Genomic DNA, 24570 nt, shown 5'->3' with positions numbered 1-24570 from the left:
CGGAATTGGATTACTTGGTTTGTCCTGCCCCTGGCCAAAGTCCTTGGCTGGGAGGGAAACATTCAAATGTATAGCTATAGTTTTAGGGAGATGGTTTTTCATACTTTTTTTTATCTGGTATGTATGGATATATTTTGTGTTTTGAATATATAATGGAATTCCTCTTAGTGGGATCCTGTGCCTGTGTCTGGATTAGACTTTTAGATGAGCTCAAACTAAGAATACTGATAGTCTGCTCTTGGAATCTACATCTGTTCCCTATTTGAGTGATTTCCCATTGTCTGCGCTTACGAATGCAATTCTAGAGTATTTAACTATCCTGTTTTCTTCCTTTTTACTGCGCTGAAATGACCTAAATGTGTCATTAGTGCTGTAAAACCCTTAGAAAAAACTCCCAAACATTTGATAGAAGTGATCACAATGAAATAAGTACTATTGTATCATAACTTGAAAGATATTATTTAAATTTCAATGCAGCAAGTGTGAACAGGGAAATTATAATAATTTGTTATGTTAACCATGGCTTTCTCAAGGTAAATTTTTTTTAAAGCTATAAATTAGTAACATTAAATGAGGCTGAGAACTTTGCTCTGCATTTATGTGCCATGTGATTATTATTAGTTTTTCCATGTGTCTTTCAAAAACATTTTTTAATTTATTTGTTTACAGAATATTCAATAAAACTTTGCATAATAGGTAAAGCGTCATAGACTTAGTTGCCAACTTTCGTTTATTTCCCTTATTTTTCCTAATATTTCTATTTATTTAAGGTAAAACAAAGGCCAGTCTGTGACATTTTGAATGAAATAATTGTTTGTTTTTTTGTTTGTTTTATTTGTTTTTTAAAATCAAACTTTTGACTTAATATTTCTGATTTTTAATCGAAAATGTTAAGTTTTAGTTGTTTAATATCTTGTTTCATTGACATAATCGGTTAGCAACTCTAGAATATGATTGCTTTATATGTCCACATATTTTTTCCTTGGTACAGGAAATTATTCAGGTAGTTACAAGACCATTAAAATCAGTTCTTCTTTTTTTTATGTCCATCTGATATTGATATGTATAAATTTATAATAAATGTTTTTAAAAAAAACAATTTTCCTCTTTTTAAATTCAGAGATTGATATCAGAGAAGAAATTTATTTACATTTTGGAAAGAGCGTGTGCACAATTTGAACCTGATGACCCAGATTTCCTGAGGGTAATTATCATTTGAAAACAAAATGTTTGTGTAGAGCCATATCCCCAACACTTAATTGTCTTTGACCTTCGAATTATTCCAATGGGAATTTACTAATTTATGGATCATAACTCTGTGTATTTTTATACAGTTTGTTTCAAAAGTAACTTGTAAAAAACAGCTGTTTGTTGGTGAATTCATTTGAAATAATTAAAGCCAAATCACCATTAAAAGATTGCTCTTATTGTTCAGATTTACATGGGTATGGATCATGTTTATTTCAATAGTTACTGGAACAAAAAGTTGTGGATGGATTCATTTGAAATAATTAAAAAGACAAATAAAGCACCATTAATCTTTTTTCTATAAGTAGTTGTGAAATTTTAATAATCTTCGTTTTTATTTTTTTTCAAGGGTGAGTCAAAAAGTAATGGGATTCTGGTTATTACTTTAAAACAAATTGAATCAATAACATGCATCATACCTCAAATTAAAGCTTGGCATTAGCCAAGTAGAATGCTACTTCTTAACAAAGTCTCTGTCTCTCTCGATAGCCACAGTCCACCTTTTTGTAAGGGCATGTATATCCTGTCATGGTCTCAAGTGAGTAAAGAGCTACTCGACTATGCATAAAGATATATGTAGAATGAGGCCCCAGAATTTACTAGTTACTATAAATGAAAAACAATTAACGATTTGTTTACAATGAAATAAAAATAATGATGAAATTTAATTAAAAGAGATAAACAGTGATCGTGGCAGTTACAAATAGAGATATGAATATTTTACGTAACTTATGATAATATGTCGGGTTCATAAGTTACGTTTCCAGGCAGTTGATGGGCTTGGATGATCTATTCCTCTGATAACAGGATTGGACTCGTAAAATTCCACTTCCAGGCAATTGGTAAGAGGTTATAGTGTAGTACAGCGGGCTTGGGTTTGATCCTTGAAGATTATACAATCAAAGTTAAAAGCTCCGGCGTCTTAATGGTGTAGATATAATATCTACAAAGTCCCAAAAGATAAAAATCTTACAATATATATATAGGAATAGAGCGACTGGCCGTCCGGCATAGATTGTGGAGAGAAAGTGAGTGTAGAGTGTTAGACCTATCAGCTTTTATAATAAGTGGCTACGTGACAGAATGTAGAACGAAAAGTATTCACTAATTAGAAATTAATTCGAGGGAAGGCTATAAAAGGAAAGACGATCTAATATTAGAAGGTAAAGTTTATCTAAGCCTACCGAAATATAACTGGAGTGAGATGAATTCAGTTCTTAATAAAATAAAATTTAATAAGATAATTGTGAACAACCTTTACTGTGACACCCCCCACCCACGTTTAAAATATACTCTTTAACCATTATGGGAAAGATAGATTTTACAAACGGAAGTAAATTTACTATCATGATACTCTAGCATTAATCCATTGTTATGATTTGTGCTACAATTAAATTATTTATTAACTAGACATGGAAATGTTTATATTAACGTAGGTATATGAATGGGTGACAATAACAATGAAAGATTGTGATTACAAATCATTGTGATGAACAACATGATGGCAATGTGATTACAAATCATTGTGATAAACAATAGTGATGGCAATGAAGCATGGTTTAAGTCGATGATATGAAGGTAATTTACTGAATGAAATGAATGAAAATGTAAATGGAATATTGACATTTCAATTATTAATCATAAATGAGTGAAAATTCATAACAATAATAGATAAAGAGAAGATTTCCCAAATCATGAATGGGTATGGTATATATATCCAAACAATACTCAATGTTACATTAAGTTGGGTCATCATGTTTACAAATAAAATTATTGAATTTGTGCGTTCTGATTTGGCATAATTTGCGAGGTAACTAACAGTATGCATGGGAGGTTAAGTTATACCCTTCTCACGTCATTACACTAATCGAGAAAGTAGGTCGGCGTGAATATTTTCACAACCTGGTATGTGAGAGATACTGAAAGTGTAATTTTGCAAAAATAGACTCCACCTTAGTACTCTACTATTATTCATTTTGTTATTTCTTATGTACGTGAGTGGTTTATGGTCCGTTTCGACCACAAACTCTTTTAGCAGTAGATATCTGCTGAATGTCTTTAAAGCAAAGACGATGGCCAGTCCTTCACGCTCTATTACAGAGTATCGTGATTCTCTGTCCAATAATTTTCTGCTTGCATATAAGCAAGGCATTAGAGTTCCCTCATGCTCCTGTAATAGTACACCTGCGATGCCCTTATCAGACGCGTCAGTTCTTACAACAAATTCTTTTGACATGTCGGGTAATTTAAGAATTGGTTCTGAACAGAGTAATGCCTTTAATTGGTTAAAGCTATTCTGACACGCTTCTGTCCAAACAATTTTGTTCGGTGACCCATTCTTTGTCAGATTTGTTAGCGGTGTCGCGATGTGCGCGAAGTTGTAAATGTATTTCCTGTAAAAATTTAGGAGCCCAAGTACTTTGCGTACTTCTTTTTTTGTCTTAGGTGGTTGCAATTGTGCGATTTTTGTTTGTTTTTCTGTCTCGGGTGTCTGTGTCCCATGACCAACGGTATGATTGATCCTGCATTTGAAGCTTCGATATTAGTAAACATAGGTTGCGACACTGTGTCTCTATCAAAATATTTTTTTAGCATATTTGCATGGAATGTCTTTGTTGTGTTGTTAATTTTAATCTCGTAATTAACATTAGATTTTACTGCTGTTATTTTGAATGGTCCTTTCCATGTAGCTAAAAGTTTACTCGAGTCATCGGGTAAGAGTATTAGTACTTTGTCACCAATCTCAAATTTTCTTGATTTGCTTTTGCGATCAGAGTATTCCTTGTATTTCTCTGCTTTTTTAGTGACGGATTCCTGTGCTAGCTTACATGTATCCTCTATTCTGTCTTTCAGGTTTCTTACATATTCGTAAGCAAACATAATTTCGTTATTGTCCTCCTCATTCCCTTTACAAATGTCGGCTACTATATTGATCGGGCCGCGAGGTGATCGTCCATACATCAACTCAAATGGGGAGTAGCCTGTAGATTCTTGGGGTATTTCTCTATATGCAAATAGGATTGCTGGTAAGTATCTGTCCCAATCATCTGGTTTTTCTGCTGATACTTTTCTTAACATATTCTTTAGAGTGCCATTAAATCTTTCACAAAGACCATTTGCTTGGGGGTGGTAGGGAGTTGTGAATGAGTGTTGGATTCCCATGAGTTTCATGGTTTCATGCATCATATGTGATGTAAATTGGGGTCCATTGTCCGACAGTATCTCATTTGGTATGCCTATTCTAGTAAAAATTGTCATCAATGCTTCAGCTATGTGATCCGATGTAGTTGATTTCAATGCTATCGCTTCTGGCCACCTGGTTGCGTAATCGACTAGTGTTAGTATGTGTGTATGGTTTCTATCTGATTTTGTTAAAGGGCCTATAATGTCAATTGCAACTTTTTGAAAAACTTTTTCAATAACTGGGGTTGTCTCTAATGGCAATCTCGGTATTCTGCCTTTTGCGACTCTTCTTTGGCATGTGTCACAAGATTTCACATATTCTCGGACGTCTTTAGTAATTCCAGGCCATGTGAAATTCTCGGATATTCTCTTCAATGTGGAAGAGCTCCCAAGATGTCCAGAAGTTATTGAATCGTGCGCTATTCCAAGGATTTTGTTTCTGTAAATACTCGGCGTGACCAGTTGTTTAGCTATTTTGTTTCTTTTCCTATGTAACCTGAACAGAATATCTTTTTCAATGATGTATTCAACTTTTGATTTCGTCCCTTTGTTTGCGATATTGAAATATGAAGTTAAAGTCGGGTCCTTTTTCTGTTCTTCTATGAACGTGTTCCTGTCAAATTGTTGTGGTTCAAGAGAAATAGTCATTGGCTTCTCTGTTGTCTTAGTCATCTTTCTTGTTTCTGCTAGACAAGCTGTTTCTTGGGTTAATGACCATTCTTTTACATCTGTTGGGTTGTCTTTAAGACCTTTTATATTGCCAACAATAACATCAGCGACGGGGTTGGGAAGTATACAGCATTCCACTATTCCTGTATAGTATGGGGTTTCTATGTACACATTAGCTGTTTCAAAGGTTTCGACTGTGCCACTGAATGTGATGCATTGTACCGTTTTTCCAGTTTTGTCTTCGTCATTGATCAAAGATGCTTTTATTCCTACTGTACTGCATCCTGTGTCTCTCAATATTTTGCAATCAGTTCCATTAGCTTTGCCTTCACAAAAAAATAGAGATCCTGATTTGTGAGTTTGTGTTAAAAGTGACATACCTTTCACGCAATATACATTTATATTTTCTCCTGACATTACTCGTGTCTGATTGTTTACACCTGTTTGGAGTGATGCATTTGCAGTTTCTTTTGGATATCCCACGATTTTGTAACATTTGTCTGCTGTGTGGCCTTTCATTCCACAATATTGACATTTAATTATAGGTTTGTTGGTTTTCTTATACTCAGTATTATTGTCAGTGCTATTTCTTGTTTTGTTTTGATAGGGTCGGCTATGGTCTCTATTGAACTGTTTGTTCCATGGTTTGTTACTATGGTCATCCTGTTTCACTTGCGTGTTCCGAGTGATTGATCGGCTCGTTCTATTTGAGTATTGAACTTTAGGTGTACCTGGACTCTGAGCAGCAGCAGCGTAGTATGGGTCCTTCAATGTTCTGCTAAGGGGTGTCAATGGATGTGCGCTGTTAAAGTTTTCTGCGTAGATTTTTAATTTGTCCAAGTTTTCTGGCTTTCTCTCTTTAAAGAATGCGACTAAATCTGGGTTGCAAGCTTGATAGATTCGATTCTTCAGCGTGAGATAGTAAAGGCCTGCAAAGTCGTCTTGTTTTACGTTTGCCAACTCAAGCCACCGATTTAGAAATGAGTAATTCGGTTCACGAATGTATTAAAGTCTTCTCCACTTTCCGGTTTTGCAGTGTGAAACCTTTCCTGGTAACCATCTTCTGTTAATCTAAATCTTTTTAGTAGAGCGTCTTTAATTTTACCATAATCATCTGCATCTTCAGTTGTTAAGGTATAGAAAACTTTTAGCGGTTCTCCAGATAAGCAGTTAATCAAGGCTGTGGCCCATTTGCTTTCTGGCCAACGATAACCTTTAGCCTGAACTTCGAATCGGTGTAAGAAGGATTCTAAACAGTCTGAGCGTTCATCGTATGTTGGCATGCGTGGAAGTTTCACGAAAAATTCATCACTATTATTATGTTTTCTTTCATGACCGGTTTTTGTTTTTTCAATTTCCAGCATCATTTGGGTCCTTTTGGTTTCTTCTTCTGCTAAAGCTATTTGTCTTTTTAGTTCCCTTTCTTGGACTCTTTCTTCTCGTTCTTCTCTACGTATTCTTTCTTCGTGTTCTTTTTCTTCTCTACGAATTCTTTCTTCGTGTTCTTTTTCTTCTTTACGAATTCTTTCTTCATTTTCTTCTCTACGAATTCTTTCTTCGTGTTCTTTTTCTTCTTTACGAATTCTTTCTTCATTTTCTTCTCTACGAATTCTTTCTTCATGTTCTTTTTCTTCTTTTACTTTCTCTTCGCACCATGAAAATATTCTTTCCTGGGGTATTTCTAAGTCCTTTGCGAGACTTAAGTATCTTTTATATGCTTCCATGTTGCAATAAATTAGTTACGATATTTTATATATATTATATTGACAGGATACTGTTACTGACTGTTTTATTTATTTACACTTACTGGAATGAACTGTTCTATTTTTAGAAATCTCTCTCTCTTATTTCAACTTATTATGTATGTTGAATTTGATGCCTTTTATCGTTATATCTTATAAAGCAATGTGTCAATACAATGCGGAGTTATTATGACTTGTGTCAATAACAATGTGTCAATCGCGTGTACTCTAAACTATGTTACTACGAAAAATGTATCACCAATGTGTGTGACTCGTCGTTAGTTTGTGTACAATTATTTGCAATGACGCTAATATACTAGAGTATGATAACAATAATAGGATGCCAAAATAATCCCAAGTTATCTATCACTAAATATAACACGACGGCTAGTAGACTCCTTTTATTATTATTTAGTTTTTAAAGACTCACTTTTCAGAACATAATATATAAGTGGTTTTCAGTAACAGTAATATGCCAAAAATGCATTTAAAACAAATCACTATGCAAAACAAATCACGATGTCTATAGTTACTATGTGATGCCCAACTCATGTAAAAGAGAATAATGAAGGATATATTTACCAACTCAGTTCGTGGCTGGGACCTCTCTCTTGTTCAATGGTTGTTCAACAATTGTAATTAGGCATTGAAGAGTGTTTAACAGTGATGTCTGAAATACAAAACAATAAAATATCGTAAGATTTACAATAGTTACAAAATGTGTTCACAACACTGAGTGATTGGATGACAGGTGAATGAATCGTTATGGAATGTAAACATATTGAAAACAATTCATGAATGAGGCAAACAACAAAATGAAATGAGTGATATAATAACAAAGTGGACAAGGAATGAATGAATGAATGAAAAACTGAGTGAATAGATGAATAAATGAATGAATGGATAATGTATGAATGAAAGAATGAAGGGAGGAATAAATGTATGAATGATTGGATAAATGAGTGAATAAACGAATGAATGGATGAATGAATGAATGAATGAATAAATGAATGAACAATGAATGAATGAATAATTTATAAATGAATAAATGAATGAAGGAATGAATCAATAAAATGCTATTCAATTTGAATGAAAGAATGAATGGATAAATTGCTATTCCATTTAAATGAAGAAATGAAAAAAGAGAAAAAAAATTAATCCTGTAAATAGGGAGTTCAATTAAAATATGATCAAGTGGGGCAATTAAGAGTTTTACAATTTAAACTTTAAGGTTAGATGAAATAGATATAAGTAACTAAATAAATTCAATTCTTTATATGTGTCCCCTCCAAAATGTCATGGTCTCAAGTGAGTAAAGAGCTACTCGACTATGCATAAAGATATATGTAGAATGAGGCCCCAGAATTTACTAGTTACTATAAATGAAAAACAATTAACGATTTGTTTACAATGAAATAAAAATAATGATGAAATTTAATTAAAAGAGATAAACAGTGATCGTGGCAGTTACAAATAGAGATATGAATATTTTACGTAACTTATGATAATATGTCGGGTTCATAAGTTACGTTTCCAGGCAGTTGATGGGCTTGGATGATCTATTCCTCTGATAACAGGATTGGACTCGTAAAATTCCACTTCCAGGCAATTGGTAAGAGGTTATAGTGTAGTACAGCGGGCTTGGGTTTGATCCTTGAAGATTATACAATCAAAGTTAAAAGCTCCGGCGTCTTAATGGTGTAGATATAATATCTACAAAGTCCCAAAAGATAAAAATCTTACAATATATATATAGGAATAGAGCGACTGGCCGTCCGGCATAGATTGTGGAGAGAAAGTGAGTGTAGAGTGTTAGACCTATCAGCTTTTATAATAAGTGGCTACGTGACAGAATGTAGAACGAAAAGTATTCACTAATTAGAAATTAATTCGAGGGAAGGCTATAAAAGGAAAGACGATCTAATATTAGAAGGTAAAGTTTATCTAAGCCTACCGAAATATAACTGGAGTGAGATGAATTCAGTTCTTAATAAAGTAAAATTTAATAAGATAATTGTGAACAACCTTTACTGTGACATATCCCGTCCTCGTAAAACTGAGTTGACTGAGCTTTGAGTCAATTTTTCACTGCTGTTTTGGCTTCTTCATCACCTTCAAAGTGATGTCCCCTCAATGCCTCCTTCAGTGGACCAAAAAGATGAAAGTCTGAGGTGCCAAGTCTGGTGAATAAGGAGGATGAGACAGCGTTGTCCATCCAAATGATGTGATTATCTCCCTTGTCCAGGCACTTGATTGTGGACAGGCATTGTCATGAAGAAACGGTACTCTCTCCATCTCCAAATCCGGTCTGACTCAGCAAATTCGTGCATTCAGCTGCTTCAGAGTCTGTATGTACCGCTCAGAGTTGACAGTGGCACCCTGTGGTAGGAAATCAACATGGCTCACACTTCTAATGTCCCAAAACACTGTGGCCATAAGTTTCCCAGCTGATTTCTCAGTTTTTAATTTTTTGGTCCTTGGGGAAGAAAGAGGGATTTTGGCATTCCATTCATTGTCTCTTTGACTCAGATTCATAATGATGAACCCAGTTTTCATCTCCAGTGATTATTCCACTGAGAAAGCTGCCTTTCGCGCATGTGAACTTAACTGCCTAGGTACCCAACGAGCACAGACCTTTGAGAATCTCAAATATTTAACGAGTTGATGGGCACTTCCATGACTGATTTCAAGGTCTCCTGCTATCTCATCAAGAGGTATTCCTCTGTCAGATTTGATCAATGCCGCTTATGTCTTTATTTGATTTATTGAGTTGACACTGCTTGGAGGTCGACCATCACGAGGAGTGTCAGATAAAGACAAGGTTGAGGGGTGTCAGATTGTTTTGGATTGCTTCTCATTTTCTTTTACACGTTCAACCCACCTGAAAACACTGCTTCTACCTTTCTTGAGGCATTTGAAAATATTACTCAAAGTTTTTCTTTCGAGAACAAGAAATTCAATGACAGCTCTCTGTTGTTGACGAACATCCATAGGGGCAGCCATTTTTAACTGCCATGATTTGTCAAAATTTGACGGAATTAAAAATTTCAACATCTGGCTTCGAGAGTACATGTATGAGTCTAATTGAGCTAGATATGACGTCATATGGAAAAAACTGAACTCAGTAGGAGGTTGTCCCATTACTTTTTGACTCACTCTTATATTATCATGCTCAGGAACAATGAGTAGAAAGTTAGAAATGAATGTAAAATTTAAGTTTTTCCTTGTGTTGTCTTTGTCCAAAAAATATTGTACAAGCACCCCAAAAGGTTGCATGTGTCATAATCTGTACATTAAATGTTAGTTGTCCACTGGGAATGATAAACATTGTAAAGCATTTCCATATGTGCGGCTATGTGGTCTTATGGTATGACACTTGCTTTCGGATCAGAAGGTCCTGGGTTCACTCGGCACATAGTTGAGTCCTTGGAAAAAACTCTTAATCCCATTCTCTCACCATACTCAGGTGTAAAATGAATACCTGGCCGTTAACAGCATTGTCTCTGTTGAGAAAAAATTTATGATATTGCCTAACAGGCATCATCTCTTGTTCTGTATGTTACATGTTCCTGTTGGTCAGGAACCCTTTATAAATCGCTTTGAGCAAGTTTAGTGGATATTGCACTATATAAAAAGCTCAAGCTCAAATTTCCCTATTTGAAACAGTTTCCTTCATCTGAACTTTTCTCTGGTGTTTTAACTTCAGTTCTACAACTTTCCCCCTGTCATCCTTCTCTTTTCATATCTCGCTGAAATTACCTATAAATGTTGCAAGCACCCCCATAAAAATAAACAAACAGGAGCTCACAGGTTGATCCTCAGAGGATGGCTGATTTTTTGTGATGATTTATTCCTGTATTTTTCTTTCTGCTCGGCACTGCTGTTACATTCACACCTTCCCAGATATCTCGCCAATGCCTTGTCCTCAACTTGCCAGATACAGAGATTAATATGATATTTTATATTTATCAATGAAAATGTATTGTGAACTCTAGTTTTATGTTTTTTTTTTCAACAGGCTTGCCACAGAGTTTACTCAGCTGTTAATTCTAGTCATTTTTTTGATGCCCTGAGATCTACTCGTTTTTTTGCTCCAATGGCCTTTCACCTTGTTTGGACAAAAATGGTAGACTCTCTCCTTACAGACATGTTGAATAGAGACTTGTAAGTATTTTGCTTGTTTTCATAATTGTATTTTCTAGAAGACATTGGCATGACCGGGATGGAACCTGCATTTCTTTTTACAGATTTCCTTTATTTTTTACATGTTCAAAATTCTTTATGAACTTGTTCTAGAGCGATGTTTTTCCATCATAGATATTCACCTTGGATGTATGTCTTGTAATGAACAGGGATGCCACTTTTCTAGTTTTGCCGGAAATCTGGCCTTTTGGCAAGGCTAGGGCTATTGGTCAGTACTGACCCCCAGGCGCTGGCACCTGCTGGTCAGTACTGACGAACAGGCGCCAGCGCCCGGGGGTCAGTACTGACCAATAAGTCCTGGTGTCTATTGGTCAATATTGAACAGCAGGTACCACCACCCACAGACAACCTCTCTTCGGTCTGTGCCACCCTCGCCATTGACCAGCACTGACGAGCATCGGGCCTGTTCGTCAGTGCAGACAAAGACCTCTTCGCACTTATTAGTCACTTCCTAAAGTATTCCGTTAAAATAAAATCCCAGGCTCTCAGGCCAACTTATCCGATGACACTCAGTGACACTTAGTCACTTAGATAAGTTTGATGTCTAACGCGTTAGATGTCGTTGTGGCAACGGAATGACTCTCGTTGTTTCAAGCCACCATAAGATTCTTTATTATTTTATGTTGTCCATTATATTTCTTTGGGTTTTTTTTGTTTGTTTGTTTTTGTATGTTTGTTTGTTTGGTTTTTCTTTTTTTTTTTTGTTTGTTTGTTTGTTTTTTGTTGTATATTTTCGTTATTGCTTAAATTAAAGAAAAATAGAGGAAACATGTTATATAGTATTTCTTGTTACGATTCTTTTATAATCCTTTGTCCATTCTATTGATGAGGGGTTTTTTTTTTGTTTTTTGTTTTGTTTTGGTTTGTTTTGTTTTTTTGTTGTTGTTGTTTTTTTTTGTCGCCCTAGCTCCACTTGCGGCGCTGCACTGCGGCTAATGCCTGGGTTATTCCAGCATTCCCTTGGGATAGACCCTAGATACAAATTTTCCATGAATAAAGGGAATTTTTTTATGCATTTATTATTATTAGGTATAATAATATACTGAAAATAACTAAACATGTGAACGCAGTTTTAAAGTACGGCTTCTTAAATCGTAACACGGACTATGAAGAAAGACCAGACAATGAAAGAGCTTTCACTTTCAGTTCTGGCGTCACACATCAATGAGCATGCGCGTTGGATGAACTGAAATATAAGGCTGCCAGTTTGGCGTTTCTTTTTCTCAGGATTGAACTATTTCACTTGTTAATTATCTGATCAATTTATTACACAAATCTCACGTAAACCGACAAAAAAAGGTGAAACCACGGCACTTCCCTGCGACTAGTATGGGACAGGAAATGCGGATTTATTTGTCGTAGAGCAAGTTATTTCAAAAAATGGCATTTTTCCATGATTTTGGTACCGTCAGTACAGGCGCCCACGCCCGTGGCCAGGTCACTACCAATAGGCACCAGTACCTATTAGTCAGTACTGACCCCCAGGCGCTGGTGCCTGTTCGTCAGTACTGACCAGCAGGTGCCAGCGCCTGGGGGTCAGTACTGACGAATAGCCACTCCGTTTTGGCAATTTGACCAGATCCACTGGCTTCTCTGGTTGTGATTGTCCGAAGCAAGCTGGAACTTTTAAAAATAAATTTCAGCATATTAGCAATTTAGTTAATAATATGTCAACTTTTACCACAATTGCTGGATGGGATTCCTGAACTCCCATAGTGGACAGGGAGGCACTTGCTGTGTCTTCTATACCCCTATATCTGTTTTCCAACTTGCTTTCTGTCTTTTTCTTAGAATGAGGTTACTTGGTTTTGCCGTTGATCTTGGTCGGATACCCTGGCTGGGAGGGAAACAGTCAAATATATAGTTAGAGTTTTGGGAGATGATATTTTTTTCCTTGTAAATTGTAAATCACCTCTTTATTATGCGCTGTATTTTTTTTTTTTTTTACATTTATATGATTTGTGTGTTCCTCTTAGTGAGGACCTGTTTTTGTGTCTGGATGAGACAGTTAGGTAAACTCAAACTAAGTACATGCTCCTTGAATCAACATCTGTTCCCTATTTAAAATAATTCCTCTGTGTCTTACTTTTTCTTGGGTGCTTTAATTGTAATTCTACTACTTTTTACTTTTCATTTTCTTCCTTTTTTTACTGGCACTGATATGACCTAGATGTGTTGCAAGCGCTGTAAAACTCTCAAAAACAGAAACAAAACAAAACATATCACAATTGAGTGACATACGCTGATCCAGAAATTGCCTGCTGATTGGGCCTCTTTTGTGGACCTTCTGTTACGGGAGTGGTATGGGTGTTTTCTCTTAATAATAACAGATAAACACTTTTATAAAAATGCACACAGCTAGAAAAGGGATCAATCTATCCTCATGCCAGCGTACGAGTTCAATTCATACCATTTATAGAACTGGTAGAAATCCTCTACTTTTTGAGGCTGTTTCCTGTATTTTGAAATTTATTTGTACTGCGGCAGGGTAAATTATTACAGGGCTGGAGCCGGAGTTTATCTCGGTCTCTATAGCATGAAACGGACAATAGCAATTGCTTGCTGTCATTTAGATAGGATGCTAGTCTATTGCAAAGTACTTTCCACCAAATCTAGCAGATTCAGCTACCCCCTCATCATCATCCCTACCACCAATACTACTACAACTACTACATCATCATCCCTACCACAACTATTACAACCACTACCACATCATTGTCCCTACCACCACCACTATGTGCAGGAATACTAAGTTTCATTGATTTATCTTGATTGAAGCTTGATTGGCACAATTTCATTAAAATACAACCAAAATTGGTACACTTTTTAGAAATAAATCCCTATATGCAAAATATTGAGTCTGAAAAAAAACCCCCAGAACTTATTTTATAGACCCAATGAATATTCATATGGCCTTGCCCGAGAGAAAGCGTCCCTGCACATGCGCAATCACTTAAAAAGTGAACCTTGCAAAGCAATCATCGTGTTTTTAATTCTCTTGGATTTAAAATTAATTACCTACTTATATTGATGCAATAGTTATTGAAAATATATTATTTTGTGCTTAAATTATCATGTGATGATTCGTGGATCATGATTTTGTTCTTCAATTATTAAGATATTAAGTGGATTGTTATCGATTTCATTTTATCGTGCGTGATTTCGCGCTTGCACTTATTAATTAAGACAATGGCGTCGGACGCCCCACTGACCCAATTCCTTAACAGGACGGCGTGTAACAATAACAATGAAACCAAAAATAACAGCGATGACGGTGATAATAGGATTGATGTGTCGAGTAAGACTGAAGGTAGGAAGAAGGGCGAGCCTTCCAAAGTAAAGAGAAGTAAAAAATCAGATAATGGTGGCGACAGCGAACTTTCAGAAATTAAACAACAACTGAATAAACTCATGGCGATCATTCCGGTTGTCACGGAGTTAAAAAATGCATACGATAAGGAGGTGACAGAATGTGACACGCTGAATGACTACCAAATAATTAACAATGTTCATGATGGACAAGAAGACGAAGTGTCAGAAGCACAAACGTCTTCATCGATCTCCTATTTTAAAGACGTATCAGGTACAAAGGAAATTGAAGGGCCTCTAATTAACGAGGACCTAGCAAAGGGAATTAATAATATCCTGTGCAACGGAATGCAAATATCGGATAGGGACCAACTATTTCAAAAATATTTTCTTAAGAGAGAAAAGATCGAATAACAACAAATACAGACCCATTCTTAATCTCAAATGCTTGAATAAAAATTTTGTTAAATTTACTCACTTCAAGATGGAGGGACTAACTACGTGCCTTAATCTCATGCAACAAAATTGCTACATGGCATGTATTGATATATCCAATGCTTTTCATAGCATTCCAATGCACCCCGATTTTACAAAATACTTAAAATTTATGTTTGAGGGTCAAGTTTATAAATATATGGTTTTGCCTCAGGGGTTTCGAGATAGCCCAAGACTGTTTACCAAAATTTTAAAACCAGTGTTAGGTTTTTTGAGACAAAGAGGTTTTTTGTCTAGTGTGTACATTGATGATTTCTATCTACAAGGCTCTAATCATAAAGCATGTCAGGAAAACGTTATAATTACGAAGCAACTTCTGACGTCGTTAGGTTTTGAACTCTCTGATAAATCTATATATGAACCTACGCAAAAGCTATTACATTTAGGTTTCATTCTAGATTAGACACTGATGAAAATAAGTTTAGGTGAGGATAAAAGAAATCATATCATCCAGATGTCAAAGAATGTGATGAGTCATACCTCCCTTACAGTAAGGGAATTAGCAAGATTAATTGGAGTCTTTGTGGCTAGTTTCCCAGCGGTTGAATATGGCCCGCTATATTATAGAGAACTGGAAATGCTTAAAATCAAATCATTAGAGACAAATTATAATTTTAATAACTATACCACTCTTAATGAAGAATGTGTACAAGAAATACAATGGTGGATTAAAGAGGGAGTTTATAGTGGGAAAATGATTTCTCATGGTAATGCAGATTTCACTATTCAAACAGACGCATCTAGTTATGCATGGGGGGCAGTTTTCAATGATAGAAATACACACGGCATGTGGACAGAAGAGGAGTCTAAATTCCACATAAATGTTCTCGAAATCAAAGCAGGGTTGTTGGGTATTCAGTCACTATGTGATTTTAAGAATTGTCATATACAGATCCAAATGGATAATCAGACTGCCGTTTCATACATTATTAATCTTGGGGGGTACACATTCTAGACTTGTTAACTATTATACTAAACAAATCATCTTGTGGTGTAAAGAAAGAGGAATCTGGTTGTCTGCTTGTCATATAGCTGGAAAATCAAATATAGCTGATTCACACAGTAGGAAAGTTAGAATTCATACAGAATGGAAATTACACCCAGAAGTTTTTGATAGGTTATGTGAGAAATTTGGATGCCCTGAAATAGATCTGTTTGCTTCTCGTGCAAACAGACAATTACCTATATATATGTCCTTTTATCCCGATCCTGAAGCCTGCGCCATTAACTCATTTCAACATAAATGGGATACTTACGGATATATCTTCCCACCATTTAATCTTATCTCCAGGATTCTCAGGAAAATCCAAGAAGACCAAAGTACAAAGATATTAATGGTCGTGCCACATTGGACAATAGCCCCTTGGTATCCAAAACTTATGGAAATGATGTGCCTTCCTCCTCTTTTTCTGAAGAAAGCCAAAAATGTGTTAATTTTACCATCAAACCACTCAGCAGTACATCCATTATACCCAAAACTCCAACTGATGGCATGTGTCTTATCAGGAACAATTTCAAAAGACAAGGGTTGTCCCGACGAGTTGTCAAGACTTTAATGAAAGGCTGGAGACCAAATACTGTTAAACAATACAATGTTTACCTTAAGAAATGGATTGAATTTTGTTCTGATAAACAGTGGGATGTCGAGGAATATAGTGTTTCACACTGTCTAGAGTTTTTATTACACCTTTCTAAAAAAGGACTTTGTTATAGTGCAGTTAATACTGCTCGTTCTGCATTATCTTGCATTTTCGACCAACCTTCCATCGGAGATGATAACAAAATAAAACGTTTGATGAGAAGTATTTTCTTGGCTCACCCAAGCAAACCAAGATACACCAAAATTTGGGACGTTTCAATATTGTTAAATTTTTTGGAAAAATGCTCACCTTGTAAGGAATTAACTTTACAAATGATCACTTTCAAATTAGTCACATTATGTGCCTTGGTCACTGGACAAAGATGCCAAACCATTCACTCGTTAAATTTAGAAGAGTGTCATATTACACAAACTCGGGCCATCTTTCATGTTTCTAAATTATTGAAACATAATACCCCGAAAAATAATGAAAATTCCATAGTATTACCGGGATACCCATCTAATAAACGATTATGTGTTGTAACATATTTGCGAGAATATATAAAACGAACTAAACCGTTTAGAAATTCATCTCAACTGTTTTTGAGTTATGCATGTCCACATAAACCGGTAACTAAGGAAACAATCGGTCGATGGATTAAATTGACTCTTATGAAGTCGGGAATAAATACAAACATATTCAAAGCACACAGCACCAGGGCTGCGAGCACGTCAGCTATTACTAAAGATGTAGATATTTCTGTCATACTTAAGGCAGCAGCATGGTCTGGTCAGAAGACGTTTGCTAAATTCTACAATAAACCAATTGTAAAAGATGATGGGACTGCATTTGGGAAAGCAGTGTTACGGAAAGCACGTTGATGTGAGTAATTTATCCTTATTATGAACATAATTATCAGTGTCTGGATTTAACAACAGGCTGATAATGAAAACACCAACGGCCAATTACAGTAATTTTTACTGAAATCATAATATGGCACCTTGTTACTCAGTGTCTGGTGGAATCACAGACTGAGTTATATTTAATACCTCATTGACAATCTATGCAGTGTCTGGCTTAGGACACAGGCTGCAAATAGATTAAACATGATTAACCTGTGTCTGGATTTAGTCACAGAGTTATGAATGTATATCATAACTATCTATGCAGTGTCTGGCTTAGGACACAGGCTGCAATAGTTTTGAAAAACTTTTTACATACTGAATGAAAGTAGATATGGAACCTCATGGCTTAGGACATCGTTCCTTTTATCATAGGTTTTAACGTTTTAATATAGCATAATGAAAGAATATGCTTATAATTGTGTATATCCGTTTATATATTGGATCGCTACAATAGCTGTTACGGCTTTAAAGTCTCGGGCAAGGCCATATGAATATTCATTGGGTCTATAAAATTAGAAAATTAAACGAGACTTACCTGTAAGTTGAAGTTTGATTGGGATTTTATAGACCCAAGAATATTCTTAGGCCTTGACCGCCCTTCCCAATTTTATCCCACCCCATGAATGTATACATCGTTTTGCAAAATTGCAAATCAATTTGAGGTCTTTTAAATTAGATAATTGATGGTAACAGCTATTGTAGCCTATTAGCTTTAAATAGTGATTGCGCATGTGCAGGGACGCTTTCTCTCGGTCAAGGCCTAAGAATATTCTTGGGTCTATAAAATCCCAATCAAACTTCAACTTACAGGTAAGTCTCGTTTAATTTTCTAATTAAATTATTGATGGATTTTCAAAATTTAAAAACCTCTGTTTTCAGTTGAAATGGATATTTCATTTAATAACATTTTAAAGTCAATATGTCGAAAAATAATAAAAATAATTTATTATTGCTAACTTTCATTTTTTGTGTTATTTACCCTCAAATGAAATAACAAGTACCTACTATGCTATACTAAAAAAGTATTCCATTTCACGCAATTTTTCAGGCTTTTTTTTAGTTTGCCAGGCGCCATCCCTGAATTGATTCATCTGAACATTTTATGAACCTTTACCAAATGTATTTTGCTTTTGAAAAATTAAAATTCTTTTGTAATTTAAAACATTTAGAGGATAATATGACTTTGGTCAAAGATTGATCAATATTAAGATAAACCAATTACTATGGAGGCGTGTCTCTATAAAATGAGGTATAATAAGATCAGAGCTGTTAAGATTAGTGTAGTAAACCTAGTAAAATTCATTTATGTAATTGTTTTGGTACAGGCTTACATTTTGTCCAGAGAGCTCTTTCATTTGGAATGATGACAACAGTTTAAGGTTTTAATTTTATTGATGCGTTTCAATTATGATTTTAGTTTCTACCACAAGATTTCACTGTAAGACAGATAAATTGAGCATTTATATAGCGCAATATCCACTTAACGTGCTCAATGCGCTTTACAAGGGGTCCCTGGTCAACAGCAACATTTAACATGTAGGACGAGACATGACGCCTGTTAGGCGATATTACAATTTTTCGGACAAAGACAACGCTGTTAACGGCCAGGTACTCATTTTACACCTGAGTACGGTGAGAGAATGTGAGTAAAGAGTCTTTTCCAAGGACTCAACTATGCGCCGAGCGAGGCTCGAACCCAGGACCTTCCGATCCGAAAGCAAGTGTCATACCACTAGACCACATAGCCGCACAGATAATAAGAGTCTAGTCTTAATTTATGCATATTTGATTTTTCAAAGGCTGAATTTTAATTCCATGATTATAAACAACTATCTAAATTTGCATCAATAACAATCATGCTTTATATCTAAATATTTAACAATGCTGTAGATAAAATTTAAATGAGATGTGATATAATTTCTTTCCATTCATCAGAGAATCTGACGTCCTAGATCTGGTCGATTTGTACTGTATGGTTCATCCGAGTGGTGATTGCTCCATAGGAATGAAAAATATTGACAAAAAAAATTTAGAATCTGTTGTAAAGGTATGTTTAGATATATAACGAATTTGATTTACTGATGACGTGTAATTAATGTTTTCTAATCGTAACTGTGTACCTCTATGTAACATGCAATGAGGAATAATAGAATCGCAATTTTTTTTAAAAAAGGAAGAAAATTAAATAACACGATTAAAGGTACCTTGCACTCGATTAGACTCTTGATATAATAAGATCTGACCCTTTCAGGTCCAAGCATCCTTATTTTGATGTTCAACAGCATTATTATTCCCTCTTGGTTGTTACATTAGTTTCAGGATATTTTTCATGTCTGAACATAGAATATTTTCTTAAAAAGCATTCCCTCAGAGCCATTGGGTTCACAGAGCCAGAGATTATCCGTGTTTCTGTAGCATCACATTGACAATAGAAATTGCTTGTTACCCTTTGGATAGGATGCTAGTCTATTGCAAAGTACTCTCTGGCAGATCTAACAGACCCAGCCACCCAATCACTGCTAGGTGGACATGTGAGGGGTCAGAAAAAACCCAAACTGGACTGCACCTGGCATCGATCTCAGTCCCTTTGTTATGAACAACTGAGCTATTGGGACCCCAAACATAGAATATAGACACAATGATTATTTCCACAAATTTTGTAGCATACACGACCGAACATAATTGTTGGGGTTATGAAACCTTCTATCTATTTCTAAAAGATAGCAAGGGGCATTACCCTCAGGGCAATGGTAAAACAGGTATTGAATTGAATTCTTCTCTCAACTGCCAGCCAATGCTATTCAAAGCTGAGGTCTTTGTCTTGTCATTAAGTCGCAACTCCATTCTTTGAAGATAATTACGACTGTGAGTATGGTGAGAACAAGTGGACCTGCCTAGGCTTTTGTTTTGATTTTTTTCAAGTTCTCTATCAAATTCAATTTGGCCATTTATTTTAAAAATATTTTCGGGCAGAGAATTCCATATCCGGATGGTGTTTGGAAAAAATGAGTTGAGATAAGCATTAACTCATGACTGTGGGACCTGGTATGAGTGGTGCTTTCTTTCTTTTTGAATAAGGCTATCAATTCGGATTGTCTGCTACCAAAAATTTCCAGACTTTTTAACTTTCATCTGTTAAAAGCACTGACACCCCAACTGTCAGTCTAAAACCGTTAATGAAGAGCTGAATAAAAAAAAAACACAGTTGCGACAAATGAAATAAATTTAAATTCTGCAGCAAATATTAAAATATGTACCTCTCTGCCTCCTTTGCTCTATCTCTCTCTGTGTGTTTGTGTGGATGTGTGCGTGTGTGTGTGTTTAATTTCCACCCATACATGATAGATTTTATGATACATCTTAGTTTTAGTTTTAGACTATTGTAATACATCAAATTTTCTTATCTTTTTCTGTCAACCCTCAGATTTTCTTAGATACAGAAGCATGTGTTCCAGTGGAAGTGGAATTGGCTTTACAAGGCTTTTTGGATCGAAAGAGGACAGAGAAACAAGACTCACAAACATCATGAGATCAATCTTTTATAAATTTTTCAGTTTTTAAAAACAATCTCTCAATTGATTATATCTAGCTGATAATATGAGCGTCAAAATAGGGGAGAGTATCACTGGTGCAAATTTTCATCCTTGCTTTTCATTTCTTGTGACAGACAATGCTTGCCAGACACCGATATTCAAATTTTGTTCTGATTTTTATATAACATGAATTTGATTGTAAATATGTAAAAAATGGGGTTTGGTTTCAGGAGTCATGGTTTCAAACACTTTGTTTTTGACTGTGCATGAATCCTAAATTCCTTTCGAGAACATATGTAAGATCGATTTTAATCAAACTGTGCTATAATCAGGTCACACATATTACACATAATACACATACAACAACACAACCTAATAATTGTCTCTTAGATGTTCATAGTCTCTGGTGCTAAGTTCAATACAACTTTTGTGGTACGAAATACCACACTGGTCACTGCAAATACCTGCATCACTCCATTTCCCTGCGTTTGCACAGAATGCACACAGACATATATCTTTGTTATGTGGTTGGGGTGAATGTCACCGCTGAGTAACAAAGTAAGGGCAAGAATAGTGAAATCTTTTTTTTTTTGATTTATTAGAAGTTAGATTAACAAAAAAAAAAGAGAAAATTATTTTTTAACCCTCTAGAGCCCAAGATTAGATCCCATGGATAAAAAAATTATTTTTTTCCACAAAATAAGTCAGAAATGATGTATAAAACATTAATCAACTTTTAATTTTTGAAAAAAAAAATTTACAAAAAAGTTACAGACTATGACAAAAATGTCATATTGGGCATTAATGGAACAAATAAGGATATGACAAAAACGTCATACTGGGCACAAAAGATTTTAGATCTGTCTCTGTGTGTGAAACTTGTAAAAACAGTTTCTTTGCTTATTGCAGCACAAATTTAAATTGCATTTGCAGCAAAACATCACTGCTTTCTGGTGACATCCAGGGAATTTACAAAATTGTCTCTTTGCACTACGTGGAAGGTGGTTGGTACCATCAAGTCGCACATCATCTGTTGGACGAACAGATGGCAGTGTCTTATTTGTTTTGTCGGCGCCACTGTCTAATGATGGTCGACCTGGTTTTGTGGCAACGTGTATTAGACTAGTAGCAATTTCTGACTGGAAGTCACTCAGTTTCTTTGGTTTTACGCCAAGGAGAGCACAATGGCGCCTATACAAAATCCAACTTGTTACAACAGTCATGTTGATGGTATGATAGAAAATGTACAAATACCAGCGGCGAGTTTTGATTTTTGCTTTGTACAAAGCCGTCAAAGAGTCCAAGAGATCGACGCCACCCATATATTTATTGTAGGATTTAATAACTTCAGGGCATGGCACTTCTATTCTTTCCTTCTTCTTTCTGTCATAACGGTGTACTTTTGTGATAGGATCAACCCCCTTGAACGATGAAATGACATCCACTTTTTTATTGTCATACCATCTCACTGCCACAATATTGCTATCAACTTCAATCAAACTGTCGTGCACTCCTCTTCGATCCTTCTTCATGTCTTTTTCTGATCTGAACTCACAGCCTTTGAGACGGTTTTCTCGTACTGTTCCAGAATAGAATATTCCGCGTTCTTTCAGGCATTTCACCAATTCCAAACTAGAAAAAAGATTGTCAGCAAAGACTTTGTAATTTTTGTTTGACTCCAAATGTTTTACCATGTCCATCACCACCTCTCCTGTCATGCCTAATTTTGATTTTGTTGAGGACTTTATAGATTGGTAAACAGTGAAGTCATGTAGCAACCCATCACTACCGGTCCGCGCCCAGAGTTTTATGCCCCACTTGTGTGGTTTGTTTTTCATATATTGTTTGACCACACTGTGCCCTTTAAAAGCTACCATGACTTCATCAACACTTTGTGTTTCAAGGGGAATGAGATGTTTTAGATTTTCTTTTAGGCTGTTCAGCCAGGGACGAAGTTTCCAAATACGATCACTATCATTGGGTGTGGTATTGTCTGTGAAGTGAATGTAACGACAAAGCTGCAGAAAGCGATTTCTCACAAACACGTCAGCAATTGGAGGATACCTTGTTGCAAATGCCCAATATGCTCTCACACAATGGGCTTTCATTTGTCCCATTCGAAGATAAATACCTATAAACTTTTCTATTTCTTTCTTTGTGCATTTGAACTGAATTCCCTTCTCAGCCATTGCATAAATGTTTGTCTGCTGTTCAACATTTTCCAACATTTCATCAGAGATAATCTCCCTAAAAAATTCATAAGGAGTTTTCAAATCATCAGGCACTGGCTCAACATCACCAGTGAATGTTGTGTCTGGTGGTGTGAAAGGCATACGTATCCACATTCCTGATTCATCATTTGTGTCAGAATATCTTCGTCGATTTCTGCGGCCAATGCATCCTGTTGTTGCAGTAGTTCAGCTCTAACGACAGCCAGGGTATGTCATCCTCTTCGTCAAAACCATTGTCAGATACTGTTAATCTTCTCTTTTTGCGTTTTGGTCGTTGTATTTCTTCATCATCGGACTCTAAATCATCATCACTTGGCACATATTCATCTTCAGAATCAAAAAAATCGCTCTCATTTGGGTCGATACAGGCTACCAAATCGTCAATTTCAGAGTCACTATCCATTCTAAAAGAAAAGAGGAGAAAGAAAAAAAAAATATAAATAAAGCATGGCAAGAAAAAAAACAGACAGAATAATAATACCTTAAATATGATAAACATTTACCTCCCATGGGGATACTTATCCCTGTAAGACCCACTATGACATTTATGTCATATAGGAAATTGGCCTTGTGCCCGGTATGACGTTTTTGTCATACTACTATTTCAACTTCATTTTCATCAAAAGTAAATACAATCTAAATTTTAAAACTGAATTAGAATATAAATACAGACATTAGAGAATGATAAGATCAAAAAAATAATACTGATGCTACTCACCTTAGATCTGATTGGCGCGGATGAAAATAATGTAGTAATGTAGTGCTTCCAAACCTTGTGGGCAAAAATGTAAACAGGAAAAGGAAACTAATAAAAAATCTTCCAAAAACCAATCTCCTTCTTCGGGGAGCTAGAAAGGGTAAAGGGGAATAACTGCCAATAATAAAAAAATATAATAGTTTAATTGTCACCAAGGGCAGCCTCCCTTTAATACGTATGACGTTTATGTCATACTGGGTTCTAGAGGGTTAAATGTTGAACTCTCCCCTCAGTCTGATTTTTTATTTATGGTCAAATGAAATTCGATTTACACAATAGTGACTCATTTATGTTTTATGTATGAATGAAGGTCTATGTAATAAATATTTATTTTTAAAAGTTTGATATTGCATCATACATTTTATGTTTTACGATTACTTACAGACAAGATTCACAGAAAATAGGGAGGGGAATAGAAAACCTGTGTGAGCATTTATTGCCAAATGGATGTAAATTTTTTTTAAAATGCGTATATATATACAGTGCAGCATGGAAATCTCGAACCATTTGGGACCAGACTTATTTGTTCGAGATTTCCGTGTTTTCAATAACAAGTGGAATAACATGACATTGTTGATTACACATTTGGTACTCGACATCTTTATCTACAAAACCAGTTCCTAATCAATAAAACTCCTCACTTATCTCTCTCGCCTTATCTTGGCCATCCCTAATCATCATCCCTATAAAAAAAATTTAATACGCACAACAGTAA

The 24570-nt window shown here is 35.5% G+C and overlaps 1 protein-coding gene across 1 annotated transcript in view; it reads left to right on the top strand.

Moving 5' to 3' along the window:
* The window catches only part of LOC144971270 (small ribosomal subunit protein mS22-like), a 33784-nt gene extending 9586 nt beyond the window's left edge, over positions 1 to 24198 (top strand). Inside the window, exons 5-8 of the mRNA XM_078911878.1 lie at positions 1121 to 1204; positions 10861 to 11006; positions 19270 to 19381; positions 20759 to 24198. Coding sequence (XP_078768004.1) covers positions 1121 to 1204; positions 10861 to 11006; positions 19270 to 19381; positions 20759 to 20863 — 447 coding nt within the window. The 3' untranslated portion in view covers positions 20864 to 24198. The remainder of the gene's footprint in view (positions 1 to 1120; positions 1205 to 10860; positions 11007 to 19269; positions 19382 to 20758) is intronic.
* Positions 24199 to 24570: the final 372 nt, after the last annotated feature.

This window comes from Berghia stephanieae, chromosome 4 (assembly GCF_034508935.2).
Source record: "Berghia stephanieae isolate SIO BIC M18660-M18661 chromosome 4, UCSD_Bste_1.3, whole genome shotgun sequence".
NCBI lineage: Eukaryota > Metazoa > Mollusca > Gastropoda > Nudibranchia > Aeolidiidae > Berghia > Berghia stephanieae.
This window is presented reverse-complemented; position numbering and strand designations above follow the sequence as displayed.